Below are 15,296 nucleotides of genomic sequence, written 5' to 3' on the forward strand. Positions count from 1 at the left end.
TGGCTTATATGGCAGTCTCTGATATGGAACACCTGGCCGGTGATCAGTCCAATGTACGGGGCTGATGGGTAATATAGTGAGTATCAGTGTAAGTGAGTGTTTGGATGCCTGTAGGTGTCAGTATTCGGGTGATGGTACCCTCTGCTGGCCTCTGGTGGGACTCACGGGGTTCGTATTCGTGACACCCATCATGATGTGCAGAGACAGTGTAGGTCCCATTATGATGTGCATGTTTAGGTTTTCTGAACATTTCAGGTTATACTGGTTAATTGAAATCGTTGTTTGTTTTGTTAATTTTTGTATGCCATGTTTTGGTATGTGTGCATGTCTAGATGTTAACATTTCATTTAACAGCAATATTAGCAATAGTAACTATTGTGTAAAATACTGCATTGTTTCTGTAATAAAATATAGTTTTGACACTTAGCGTGCAGATTGTTAATTACTCACCCTCATGTCGTTCCAAACCTGTAAGACCTTTGTTCATATTCAGAGCACAAATTAAGATATTTTTGATGAAATCTGAGAGCCTTTTGACCCTGTATAGACAGCAATGTACTACCACATTCAAGGCGCAGAATTAAAATAGTCCATGTGACATCAGTTGTTCAAAAGAAATTGAAAAGAAATTGTTGAATAAATTAGTTATTTTTGTTTTCTTTGCGCATTAAATGTATTCGTGTAGCTTCATAAAATAACGATTGAACCCACTTATGTCACATTGACTATTTTAACAATGTCCTTACTACCTTTCTGGGCCTTTAATATGGTAGTTCTGCTGCTGTCTATGGAGGATCAGAAAGCTCTTGGATTTCATCAAAAATATCTTAATTTGTGTTCCAAAGATGTACAAAGGTTTTAAGGATTTGGAATGACTAGAAGGTGAATAATTAATGACAGAATTTTTCTGAATAATTTTTTCCTTTAATAGTTAGTAAGGTAGATGTTAAATATAGTTATGGAGTAGTATTAAGAGATATAAAATATGACCATGCAGAATAATAAGGCATTAATATGTGATTTATAAGTACTAATAAACAGCCAATATATAGTACCAGTTCTTTGCATGTTAACCAACTAGTTAATAGTGAGAATTGGTCTTTGAAATAAATTGCCATAAGTTACCACTGTTTTTGCTTAAAACCATGTTATGTTAATGTTACCACATGAAAGGTTTTGTTTTTTACCTTGTACTCTTATCAGTGTGCTGAGTTTGAGTCTACTTCACAGCTTTACCATTAGCCCTCTATTAGATAAGCCTGTTGCGATCTGAGGTATGTGCCAATCTTCAATCATTTCCCCTGTAGTCATCCGTTCCTTCGCTCATCCAAGAGTGAACTCAGGGTGCAGTTGTTAATGGGGTTTCATGAGCCATACAATGTCTTCTAACAGTGGTTGTCACTGTGAATCTCCCAGTGAAGGGATTTTAAACAGCAAGATTTGCCCACACCTTCATGAGTTATGGGCTGTCGCTCCACTGTTCAGGGCGTAGAGTGCGTGCAATTTGATATTACGATTTCTCTTGTCTAGTCACTTTGATATATGTCTGACAGTGTGCATATGTTTGTGTATATTTGTTCAGTGTGTGTTTATTTAAGGCTTGTTTTTTTTTTTTTTTCTTGTTTTTTTTTTCTTTCATATTCAAATGTTATAGCCTGGGCCTTGATTGTCTGCCTGCATGATCATTCCCCGCTAATGATGTCACCACCTAAAGGCATGCAGCAGAATGGCAAAGATGACTCCAGCCTCTGAACTTGTGTTTGCGATGTGAAGTTCAGTCATATTAATCATTCTGCCAGACAGTGAGAGCAAGGCGCCTATGGGGTAAAAAGGAGACGTGGCCCTCTGAAACTGAGGGTTTTAGCAGAGTAGAAAGAAAAGAGGGGCTGTATGCTCGGCACTTGTTATTATTTATCTAAACTCTGACGCGCTCTGCTCTGACACTGCCGCACTCTACAGGGGCACACGGGTTCTCTTTTAGATTGTTTTAAGTGGGAACTGCACAAGGTGAGGATAGTGCAAGAGCAGCGCATTTAGGAGCTTATTCATCACATTTGTGCTTCGTGTCAGAAAGCCGTCTGCCCCAGAGAGCACAGGAGCGTATGGATTTGAAGGTGTTATGCTTAAAATGAATCGTGCTCTTTGTTCAACTGATTTAGTGAGTCAGTAAGTGTGTATACATGTACAACATACATTTACTATATAATACAAAATAATACCTGAAAAAAGAAGCTTGATAGCTCAAGTCATTGTTATATAACCTTTATAACATTAAAGGGTTAGTTCACCCAAAAATTAAAAGTATGTCTTTAATGAATCACCCTCATGTCGTTCCAAACACGTAAGACCTCCATTCATCTTCAGAACACAGTTTAAGATATTTTAGATTTAGTCCGAGAGCTTTCTGTCCCTCCATTGAAAATGTCTGTACGGTATACTAGAATTTGTTGAAGCATCGAAAATAAATTTTGGTCCAAAAATAGCAAAAACTACGAACTTTATTCAGCATTGTCTTCTCTTCTGGGTCTATTGTGAGTGTGTTCACAATACTGCAGTGTACTGATGTCCAGTTCACGAACAGATCATTCGATTTAACTGGTTCTTCTTGAACCAGTTCACCAAATTGAACTGAATCGTTTGAAACAGTTTGCGCCTCCAGTAAGCATTAATCCACAAATTACTTATGCTGTTAACTTTTTTAATGTGGCTAACACTCCCTCTGAGTTAAAACAAACCAATATCCCGGAGTAATTAATTTACTCAAATAGTACAAAAAAAAGGAAGTGCTGTGAAGATAGAACTGAAGATGAACAACAAGTCGATCCAGATAACGAACGAAAGATTGACTCGTTCTCGAGTCAAGAACCGGTTGCATCGGTTTTCGGCTTACCAGTAGTAATGGGAAGTTCAGTTATTTTCCACGAACCGGTTCTTTTGGACAGTTCACTTCAATAAACTGGTTGAAATAAAACGGTTCACCGGTTCTTTTGGGCCCAACGTAATGACGTCATTGCATGCGCAGAATCATCAGCTACTCAGTTCTCGATTCAGACTCATCCGACAGAAACTTTTCTTGGTTCAGTGTACTGGTGATCCGAAAACCGATGCAACCGGTTCTTGACTCTCGGATTAAATCTAAAATATCTTATAATATCTTAAACTGTGTTCTGAAGTTGAACGGAGGTCTTACAGGTTCGGAACAACATGATAGTGAGTTATTAATGACTTAATTTTCATTTTCCAGTGAACTTGTAAACACACTCTGTGTCGTCTTTCTCATTAAGAGTCCAAGAATGTCCCGCTCATTAAGACAAAAGGCTTTGAGCTGATGATGGAGTGCTTTTGTCTCTGGCACCTGTGCTCTGTTTATAATGGGATCTCTCCTATCAAGAGCTTACAGATATTATGAATTCATTATTTCTGCAAATCCATCATTGGTATGTTAGCGCTGGTCTAAAATGATTCAGCGAAGCAAATCCATGATAATGTCAAGAGGATTTCCTTTTTTTTTGTTTCTTCTTTTTTTTTTTTTTACAGACAGAACAGAAAGGGTTTAGTTCTAAAGACGTGTTAGTAGTTTATAAAGCTATATGCTCTTATGCCTAGCCTTCATGTTGCAGACCGGATATGCTTTGAATTTGTGCGATCAGCCAGATGTGCTATATATTAAGGTGAGGTTAAATTGAAACATGGCTGTGTTGTCCCTAGATGGCAAGGCAAGGCATGGCTGACTGTTGCTGTAGGAGACGAGATGATTGATTACAACGCCTGCTCAACATATGGCGATATGTGAGATTTTAGCTCACAGGGTAACCAAGGGTAAAAAAAGCGACGGCTCATATGTTGAAGAGAGTTGGGATGATAAATGAAAAATGCCGCAATGGATTTCATTCACACAATTCTGCTGAGCTACTCCGTGTCTTCTATTAATAATACTATGGTAATCCTCTGTGGTAAGAATCTTCTAGGAAACACTGTTATCTTTTGACATAACAAATTTCATTTTCGTACTTTAAGATAATCCTCCAGTATTAGCAAGTGTGATTTATTCTCAGTGTGTAGAAATGTATCAGAAATCCTGTATTATTATTTTAGTTTCAAGTCAGTGCTTTCATTTTCAGGACTCATTTTAGAACTGACAGAAAACTGTTTGTTTTTTGTGCCTCATTTCATTCTGTGTAATCCAAATACTGTGATTTCGGAGCAACAGCAGATCAGGGTACACTTTGCAGCGATGCAGTCATGCGCTCATGAAATGCAGAGAATGTACCCAATTGAGCAAGGTTCAGATTAGCAAACACTATTCTAAAAATCATTTCATACTGTGATTGTCAGTGTATTAAGGAATTCACAGTCACATTTACTCAGCGTCAGCTGTCAACACAGCAAAAAGCAGACCCCGTTAGTTTCATAAACATACATTTATTTTTAAAGAACTAGTGTAATTATAATTAAAGTTTGCTCGCTTTTAGTCCATGTGTGTTAGCTTTGAGATTATCTGTATGCTAACACAATCTTGAAAAGCTATTAAGTAATATAAAATGTACAATCTTTTTATTCCAGGAAAACGGGTCAAAATATTGTTGAACGAGGGACAATCTCTTTTACTCTGTTAAAAAATAAATAAATAAATTTATATATATATATATATATATATATATATATATATATAAATATATATATATATATATATATATATATATATATATATATATATAGTATCAATAAAACAAAGCTTGATGGAGTAAATTTACAAGAAAATACTGTTTCAGTCTTTCTTAAATATTTCATGCTTAATTCTGTTACTTGCTATTTCTTTGAAATTGTCTAGCAATAACAATTGTCTAGTCATAAGGGACTTAATTGTTTTTTTGTTTTTTTTAATAGAAATAGAAAATTCATCCCTCATCTAAAAGTTGATGAATAAGCTTTTCCATTTTCCAGTTAAAGTTGTCCAAATGAACTTCTTAGCATATTACTAATCAAATATCTAATCAAAAATATCCCAGTGATTTTTGGCATAAAAGAAAATTCAATCATTTTGACCCATACAATGTATTTTTGGCTATTTTTGGTTCAGGGACACATTTGTCCTTCCAGAACTTCCGGTTTCTGTTTGAAATCCATGAATTTGTTGAACAATAACATTCATTTATTTATTTATTTATTTTTATTTATTTGTTTTTTTCTCTTCCAAAAACATGACTGTTTCTTATCTTCTGTGTATTTTAGGTATGGTAAACTACAGTGAGGTTACTGGTTATCCACTGGTCCAGCACTGGAAGCTGCGGTCCATTATGTACCATGTGAAGCTCAATCAGTGGAGCCTCTCCCAAGGTAAAACACCCTCAATCTTCCACTTACATGGATGTATTAAGTATTAAAGGGTTAGTTCATCGAAAAATGAAAATTATGTCATTAATAACTCACCCTCATGTCGTTCCAAACCCGTAAGACCTCCATTCATCTTTGGAACACAGTTTAAGATATTTTAGATTTAGTCCGAGAGCTCTCAGTCCCTCCATTGAAACTGTGTGCACGGTATACTGTCCATGAGAACAATTAAATTTTTTGTTCATTATCTGGCTCGGCTCAGTGTTCATCTTCAGTTCTCTCTTCACAGCAGGTCAGTCAGTGTACTGTTTGAGTAAATGAATTACTTCGGGATATTGGTTTGTTTGAACTCAGAGGGAGTGTGAGCCACATTAAAAAAGTTAACAGCATAAGTAATTTGTGGATTAATGCTTATTGGAGACGAGAACCGTTTCAAATGATTCAGTTTGATTTGGTGAACTGGTTCTAGAAGATCTGGTTACATCAAGTGATTTGTTCGTGAACCGGATATCATTGAACTGTTGTGTTTTGAACTCGCTCACAACAGACACGGAAGAGAAGACAATGCTGAATAAAGTCATTTTTCGCTGAACTAACCCTTTGACAAGAAACATGTATGACCAAGTGTACAATATATTCAGTTAGTCAGGAAGATGTTTGAGGCCAGCTGTACATTTTGATTGGTCTGATCTCACTGATGAGCCCTCACTATGACAGATAAGTTGTGCTGGTTTGGTAGTGAAGCAAAAATGGTGGTTCTCAGTGCTCTGTTGATCCCAGATGGGATTAATTTAAAACCAGGGAATTTAAAGATGAAGTTTATAACTTTTTGTACTGTCCCATCCTAATATTCAGAGACAGCTATAAGAAAGCCATCTGTAGGCTGATTTCTTTGTAAACACTTTGGTGCTATCATAACGGTACTCTTCATCCTGAACTAGCAACATTTACTCAACCAGTGGTGTGAGTTTGGGGCTGAGGCTTTTTGCTGGGCCGACCAATGGCAATGGAATATTCAGGGAACTTTTTTTTTTTATTATTATTATTCTGTGATGGTAGTGATGCAGAAATGACACACTTCAACTTCAAGCAAGACAAAAGACAGCATTCGAAGAGGCAAACTATTATTTATTTATTTATGTTTTTATTTATTTATTTATTTATTTTTGCCTTTATCTGTTTTCAATGACTTCACTTCATTTGTTTAATGAACGCTGTATGTTCAATGAGCAGATGTTAGATTCCAAGTGCAGTTTTATAAGAAATACTCCCTGTTAATGAATGGCCTGAATGGCCTTAAAAATTTGATTTCCTTGCTCTCATATGGCTTGCACCAGTTCCCTCTTTTCACGTCCCATTACCATTAAAGGATTCATTTTTCATATGAATGAGAAGTTGAGTTTTTACATTTTCAATTAATTTTTTTTTTACAACTTTTCCCCCTAAACTTCCTGCATCTTCTAACTTGAGGTCAATTTAAAACATGGACATGAAGGTCATAAGAGGAAGTGGAATAATGCAAAATGTATTATTATTGCAAAATGTTATTTTATTTATTTATTCAGTTTGTACAAGATATTAAAACATTGCGTTGAAATAAAGGATTGTTCCTCTGTGAATTCTGTGAATACCCACATGAAACATTTTTATTAAATGACAGTTTGTTAACATGCAAACCAGTTCTACTGTCTGACAAAAGTTTCAGAGGTCTTCAGTACTTTTGCAAAAGTACATGGAAACAATTACTTTATATTCTAAAGTACTGCAGGGAAATGTATATTCTGTGACTAGAAGCTTATTTTAATTATTTTGATGGATATTGAAAAAACAAAACAAAAACAATAGTAATAAAAGTTTTTAAAAGGTTAGACATCAGCCTACACAAAAGCATTCAACACCTTTCCAAGGCCTTGTTGTTTATCCTTCCCTTGTTTCCCCAGATAACATTTCACATGCTGACAGATCATGTTTACACTCTTTTTCTTCCCACATCCTTTTTGTCATGTGCACTGCATTATGTTTAACTTTATTAAAAAACGACTATAAAGCCAGTTATAATGCGTATTGTAGCGGTACTGAAAATAAGCAAGCAAGTAATAAAACTGTGATTTTCACAGCTCAACAATTTTCTCTTTTGTTTGATTTATAATGCAGCTTCAGCTTTTAATTAAGATGAATTTAAAGACTGAAGTGAAATTGAATGTAATGTAAAGTTTGATGTGATCTCTCACACAACTAAATGACTCATTCTTTTACCCTTTTTCAGCCTTCAGTTCAGCAATTCATTCACTGGATGGGGCCACTTTGCGCAGTGATTTTGTGTCCATTTTAAAAGAGTTTGGCAACCATTTTATCCAGGAGGCAGTGTATGGCTTTGAGGAATCCTGCACCATATGGTATCCCAACAAGCAAGTTCAGCGCCAGCTGTGGTTGGAATACCAGGATATCAGCAAAGGTAAGCTATACATATATACTAATTTAAAAGATTTAATTTGCTGCTTTAGATCATAATATATTGGATCGCATTTACTAATAAGTGCTTCCAAGTTGCATAATGTGCACTGGTGTATGTATGTTTGTATGTTTGTTTTGTAAATAGTAAGAAGTGTTTTCAAATTATGTATTTTATTAATAATAATAATAATAATAATAATAATAATCTGACTTCTGTAATGGTTGCTTGTTTATGTAATAGTAGTAGTAGTTGTAGTAGTAGAAATAAAAATAACCCTACAATATTTATTTTTCAATACATTTAATTAGTTAGTTGAAAATATTATCCTAAATATAGAACACGTGTTACCTTATTGATAAATCATGTTTTCTGCATGAACACACATTGGTTTTACCCATAGTTAGTGAATGAGAAGAGAACTAATTCTCTAACCTTTTGGTGCACCGTTTTATTTTATTTTATGAGGTGATAAACCTTTCAATTTCATGAGGAAATAAACAGAGCAAAATATTTTGCCTGTCCATAAATTATGCAATGGTAAATAATTGAATATTTATGCATGGCTAAATAAATAATAATTACAACAATTAAAAAATAAAATAAACTATTGTGTAGTTATGTGCATATTCTAGGGGTTTGGCCCGGTGCAACCAAAGTTTGGTTTTGTCAGAATGTAACATCCATTTTGGAGAGGATGTGGACAGGAGCTGAGGAAGTAAAACTCAACACAGCCCTTGGGAGGTTGGTCACATCTGTTCAGCCAATAAAAGGGGGCAAGGGCAGATGTGAGAAGGCTGGCTGGCTGGCTAAAGCTGAATGCAGGCCAGCACTGCTCCGCACTCAGGAGGCCCCTGGGCAGGCTCATCTAGTTTTTATGCTTCAGCTCCACTCAGCTGAGCCCATATATATATATATTTATGTACAAGGTCATTTAGGACGGAACTTATTTGTTAAGACAACAAAAGTGTGACAATAACAGAAGAAGAATCTCTAGAGATGGCCTAGACAGTCTATAGAGTGACTTAGCCAAGGATGGTTCGCTTTCTATGCTTATAGCTAGTTTATTGACAATGCTTTGGGCATTCATGAAACAGCAGCACTATGAACATGAAAAAGTACATTGTGATCCACACAGACATTTCTTTATGAAATAGGCACCAAGGTCATCTGACAAGGCATAGAGGCCTCAGTCTGTACTCTTCAATTTTCAAGGCGAATGAGAGCAAAATAAAAGCTGTAGGTGCTCTGCAGTTTGATAATCTAACACTCTTTTGTGTGTCATTTGTGCAAGTGTCTTTAGTTGGGGTTAGAAAATCTATATCTGATGTGTCTGTGAGTAGTCCATATTCTGCTAAAAGCATTTTGTGTTAAAGGCCAAGTGGCAGCAGTAATGATCTTTCTTGAAAAGATCATCATATGTGATCAAATTAGTCAGGTCAAACAATCACTCAGAAGAAGGTTTTCCAAGATAATGTGAGATGTGCAATTCACATTTATTAAATAGTTTGTTTGTTTGATTATTTGAGGGCTGTCAAAAAAAGCATGTTTATTTCTGAGATTAATATTTTTTGTTTAATGCATTGAAAATAATTTATTCAATGAACAATTCCTGAAGTTTAAAATTGTACCTGTCCATCTATGATTCATGATATGTACCATTCTCTTATTGCTTACATCTTAGATGGGTATTCTCCAATTAGGACCAGGTCTGTTGTGCCATGTCTCTCTCCTCTCCTTATTTTAATGCAGAGTTTTGCGCTATGAAAGCAAAATGTAGACAGCATGAACGTATCTTCAGGAAAACATGTCTAACTGTCCATTTTCTTGTTTATTCTGACTATATTAAGTACTTTGAAACTGCCTTGTATTAGGACTCTGCAAATAATTGAATAAAAATTTTTATCTGCATCTCGTCAGTAAAGCCAGCTATGTGATTAGTAATAAATCTCCAGCACATGCTTTCAGATGGAGCAGCATTTACTACACAGAGCAGTAATTCACTAACGAGCTATGCAAAATTGCGATTCATTGATGATTATGAGTGCGATTTTGAGAAGCTTGTCAGTGAACTACAGCACTAAATCACATTAAATTATTTGCAAGGCCCTACCATTAATGCAGCCCGCTCTTCTTATATCTCCAGCATCATTAACAAAGCTAACAATATAGGCCTAAGGAACTATTTAGCATGGTGAACAAACGAATCCAGGCACCAAACTATAGTATCATTCAACATAAATCGGGTGATTTGTGTTGTACTTTCTTGCACCACTTTCAGGGAAAGCTAGATGCTTTATGCACTTATCATTGGTGAGAAACTGAATATTTGAGAAACTCAACCTACACAAACTCACTCTACCCAGTCATTTTTTTTTTTTACCTTGACAAATCCACCTATAATTACAGATATAAATTAAGGAATTGAATTCCTATTCAAGCTGGCTAGACCCTGCCCCTGTCCCACACCTCATTGTCACTTTGTAACTAGTGTGTTAGCCAAGACCCAGAGCAGGGAGCTAGGGGAGCCTGCCATCGACACTCGACCCAGCCTCTACGGATGGACCCCTGATGGGGGTGGACCCCGGATGGAGCCCTTTCTGTGACAGACTCGGGGATTGCAAACCACTCTAGTTTAATTTCAGGGACTGGATCCCTATCTGGTCTAAACTCAGGGATTGGAGCCCTTTCTGTGCTAGGCTCGGGGACTGGAGCCATCTCTGGGCTAAACTCTGGGACTGGAATCCTCTCTGCGCTAAACTCAGGGACTAGAGTCCTCTCTGGATAGACTCCAGGACTGAAGCCCTTTCTGGGCTAAAATTGGGGACTGGAATCCTCTCTTACCTAGAATCGGGTACTGGAGCCCTCTCTGGGCTTGACTCAGGGTCTGGAACCCTCTCTGGGCTTGACTCAGAGACTGGATTCCTCTCTGGGCTTGACTTGGATACTGGAGCCCCCTCTGGGCTAAACTCTGGAATTGAGCAGTAATTTCTTGCCCACAACAATCTCTTTGATATTTTTCAGTCTGGTTTCTGCTTACAGTAATGTACATAAACTGCTCTAATAAAGATCATCAGTGATCTTTTACTCTCTGGTGACTCTGACAGTTTGTCAATTATTTTATTACTTCACCTCATCTCAGCTTTCGATACTGTTTGTCATAAGCTATTACTCTCTCGCCTTGCAGAGTTGGCATTTCAGGCTCTGCATTATCCTGGTTCTCCTCATATAGATAGTTAATACATACATCTCACTGCACAGTTCCAAATCTCTCACTGTGTCGCTCAAACAGGGTGTTCCTCAGGGTTCAGTTCTCTGACCATTATTATTATATATACCATATACATTCACTCTCTTGGCCAAGTAATTAGTCGCCATGGTTTGAACTATTATTGTTACGCTGATGAAATCCAGATATATACTGTTTGTCAGCCAGACCCAATCAATGGCCTCCTTATCTTCATATGTCAGTGAGTTTTCTCTTCCTATATTCCTTTTCGCTCACTCCAGTCTTCTAGTTCAGATCTTTGTGTGACTAGGTTCTGCTTATCTTCTGCTTAAACTTTGGAACTCGCTCCCCTTGGCACTCAGAACAGTTACCTCTTTCAGTGAATTTAAGTCAAAGCTTAAAACATATTTGTTTATCAACACTATCACTAAATAGCATTGTGTATTTATCCCATATGTATTCTTTTCTATGTCTCTGTTACTTTATTTGTGTTATATGCAACTACATTATTTGTGACCGGATTGGGCAAATGTCCAATGTACACTTAATTGTTTAAGTGTTAATTAATTTATTTTTATTTTTATTTTTTTCTTGGTCATGCTTTCTGAACTTCTGAAAGCTTCTGATTTTAACCAACAAAACTAACTTGGTTGACTTGGTTCACCATCTCAGCACTATCAAGCATAGATTAGCCTAGACAAGTATGGAAATATATGCTAGTCTTTTCAGCAGGGAAGAGTAAGTTTTAGTGCATTAATTGCCTCTATTTTATCATTTAGCTAATCATTTATGCAAAGCAACTTTAGACAGTACACTTATTATTACACTGGAGCAAGCTGAGCTTAAGTGCCTTGCTTAAGGCCACAATGGTGATTGTTCATGGATCTCTCATCGTGGGATATGTACCTACAGGTGTGAAAAAAAAAAAAAAAAAAAAAAAACCTTTTATGATATTCACATTTATTCTGCTACATTTGGATCTTCATGAGATGCACATTTACATCCAAACAAACATTCTATTAAATACATTTAACCACTAATTAGACTATCATAAAAAAAGACAAATGGCAGTTGTAAACTTCATGTTTGCAAGTGTTAAACTGGCAATAAAGACTACTGTACATGTCTAACCCATCCATCATAAGAAACTAGAAGAAGTTTTTCAACTTTACACACAGGAAGCCAGCAAAATGTATTTATTTATTCCTGTAGACGTGTCAAAATTAAAGCCTAAATTGAAATCTTTCCTAAATTTAAAATTATTTGATCCTTATCACTGGCACATCTTCAACTCAATATCTATTCCTCGTAATGTCTTCAGTGAATTATATTCAAAAACCCTCTTAATGTTTATGACCTCGTTGTAAGAGCTGATTTATCTTTAGAACAAATCTACTCACTTTCTGTCTTCTATCCCATCCGGTAATTATAGGTGCAGTCAATGCTCTCAGTGGAACTTGACCTCAAAATATAATTCATTTTTTTCTTTCATAGTCAGGTAAAATGTTTAAGATCAAATGTTTAAGACCCTTAGAAGTCAAAACAATATATATAAAAATAAATAAATTAATGAATAAATAACCACAGTGCACCAGTGCTTGCTAGCCATATATACCATACATGCCCTATTTCAATGAATGAGCCATTCGTTTCACCACTATTCAATTCAATTCAAGTTTATTTGTATAGCGCTTTTTACAAAACAAATCGTTACAAAGCAACTTTACAGAAAATTATGTTTCTACAATATTTAGTAGTAGCTAGTAGTTTGTGCACATTTGACAGGATTTTAGAAAAACTAAAAAATAATAATAATACAAGACGTAGTCAGCTAGACGATGAACTATCAATATTATTAATTAAGTTATTATATGATTAAGTCACACATTTAGGAATAATTGTTAGTTCTGTTTGTTCATTCAGGGTTAGCATCATCTGAGGTCCTCTGAGGGTCAGCATCATCTCTTCTCAGGTGTTCTGGATCCAGACTGGAGCTTGTGTAAATCCTTGTTACCACGGGATGTGAATCCCGTGGCAAAACATAGAAACAAAATAAAGACATCATTAGCATAGCTGCTGATCCAACAAAGTAAAATTAGTTTAACCCAAGCTAATGAATAAAAATGCACCTTTGATCAGATGCAACTACACTCACAATTAAAATTAAAAAGATACATTATTCGAATGCTTGGCGAAAGAGATGTGTTTTTAATCTAGATTTAAACAAAGAGAGTGTGTCTGAACCCCGAACATTATCAGGAAGGCTATTCCAGAGTTTGGGAGCCAAATGTGAGAAGGCTCTACCTCCTTTAGTGGACTTTGCTATCCTAGGAACTACCAAAAGTCCAGCGTTTTGTGACCTTAGGGTGCGTGATGGGTTGTAACGTGGTAGAAGGCTAGTTAGGTACGTTGGAGCTAAACCATTTAGGGCCTTATAGGTAAGTAATGATAATTTGTAACTGATGCGGAACTTAATAGGTAGCCAGTGCAGAGACTGTAAAATTGGGGTAATACGATCATATTTTCTTGACCTCGTAAGGACTCTCGCTGCTGCATTTTGGACGACCTGTAGCTTGTTTATTGAAGAAGCAGGACAACCACCTAGAAGTGCATTACAATAGTCCAGTCTAGAGGTCATGAATGCATGAACTAGCTTTTCTGCATCAGAAACAGATAACATGTTTCGTAGCTTGGCAATGTTTCTAAGATGGAAGAATGCAATTTTTGTAACATTGGAAATATGATTTTCAAAAGACAAATTGCTGTCTAATATAACACCCAGATTTCTGACTGTAGAGGAAGTTACAGTACATCCGTCTAGTTGCAGATTGTAATCTACAAGATTCTGTGTAGTGTTTTTTGGTCCAATAATTAATATCTCCGTCTTATCCGAATTTAATTGGAGAAAATTCTTTGTCATCCAATCTTTTACATTTTTAACACAATCTGTTAGCTTAGATAATTGGGAAGTTTCATCTGGTCTCGTTGATATATATAGCTGAGTATCATCAGCATAACAGTGGAAGCTAATTCCGTATTTTCTAATAATATTACCAAGGGGCAACATGTATATTGAAAATAGAAGGGGACCTAGGACGGATCCTTGTGGCACTCCATATTTTACTGATGATAAATGAGATGACTCCCCATTTAAGTAAACAAAATGGTAGCGATCGGACAGGTAGGATCTAAACCATCTTAGAGCCTGCCCTTGAATACCTGTATAGTTTTGTAATCGATCTATGAGTATGTCATGATCTATGGTGTCGAACGCAGCACTAAGATCAAGTAAGACTAGAAATGAGATGCAGCCTTGATCTGACGCAAGGAGCAGGTCATTTGTAATTTTAACAAGTGCAGTTTCTGTGCTATGGTGGGGCCTAAAACCTGACTGAAATTCTGCATACAGATCATTTTTATGCAGGAAGGTGCTCAATTGAGCAGACACAACTTTTTCTAAAATTTTAGACATAAATGGAAGATTTGAAATAGGCCTATAATTTGCCAGTACACTAGGATCTAGTTTTGGTTTCTTAATAAGAGGCTTGATAACCGCCAGCTTGAATGGTTTTGGGACGTGTCCTAAAGATAACGACGAGTTTATGATATTGAGAAGCGGTTCTTCGGCTACAGGTAACAGCTCTTTCAGTAATTTAGTGGGTACAGGATCTAATAAACATGTTGTTGGTTTAGATACAGTGATAAGTTTATTTAGCTCCTCCTGTCCTATGGTTGTAAAGCACTGCAGTTTATGTTTGGGTGCGATGGATGAAACTGAAGTGTTAGATGCTGTAGAATCTACATTCGCTATTGTATTTCTAATGTTATCTATTTTATCAGTGAAGAAATTCATAAAGTCATTACTATTTAACGTTGGTGGAATATTTGAATCAGGTGGCATCTGGTAATTTGTTAACTTAGCCACTGTGTTAAATAAAAACCTTGGATTGTTTTGGTTATTTTCAATGAGTTTGTGTATATGCTCTGCCCTAGCAGTTTTTAGAGCCTGTCTATAGCTGGACATACTGTTTTTCCATGCAATTCTAAAAACTTCTAAGTTAGTTTTTCTCCATTTGCGTTCAAGACTACGAGTTACTTTCTTGAGAGAGTGAGTATTACTGTTATACCATGGTACAGTACGTTTTTCTCTAACTTTTTTCAATAAAAGCTGTTATAGAAGCATGTTTTATGTATAATGATACTATCCGCTCTTATATGTCTCATATGTACGTGAGATGGGTGATGAATGTCACCAAGTATGGACTGAGCTTTCTTCTTACA

At 36.1% G+C, this 15,296-nt stretch overlaps 1 protein-coding gene across 3 annotated transcripts in view; it reads left to right on the forward strand.

The window, feature by feature from the left end:
• astn1 (astrotactin 1) overlaps positions 1 to 15,296 on the forward strand; it is a 259,446-nt gene that overhangs the window by 182,404 nt on the left and 61,746 nt on the right. For all 3 annotated transcript variants that reach the window (XM_026205809.1, XM_026205810.1, XM_026205811.1), the window contains 2 exons: positions 5,233 to 5,337; positions 7,601 to 7,789. In XM_026205809.1, the coding sequence (XP_026061594.1) occupies positions 5,233 to 5,337; positions 7,601 to 7,789 (294 nt within the window). The remainder of the gene's footprint in view (positions 1 to 5,232; positions 5,338 to 7,600; positions 7,790 to 15,296) is intronic.

This window comes from Carassius auratus, chromosome 27 (assembly GCF_003368295.1).
Source record: "Carassius auratus strain Wakin chromosome 27, ASM336829v1, whole genome shotgun sequence".
Classification (NCBI taxonomy): Eukaryota; Metazoa; Chordata; class Actinopteri; order Cypriniformes; family Cyprinidae; genus Carassius; species Carassius auratus.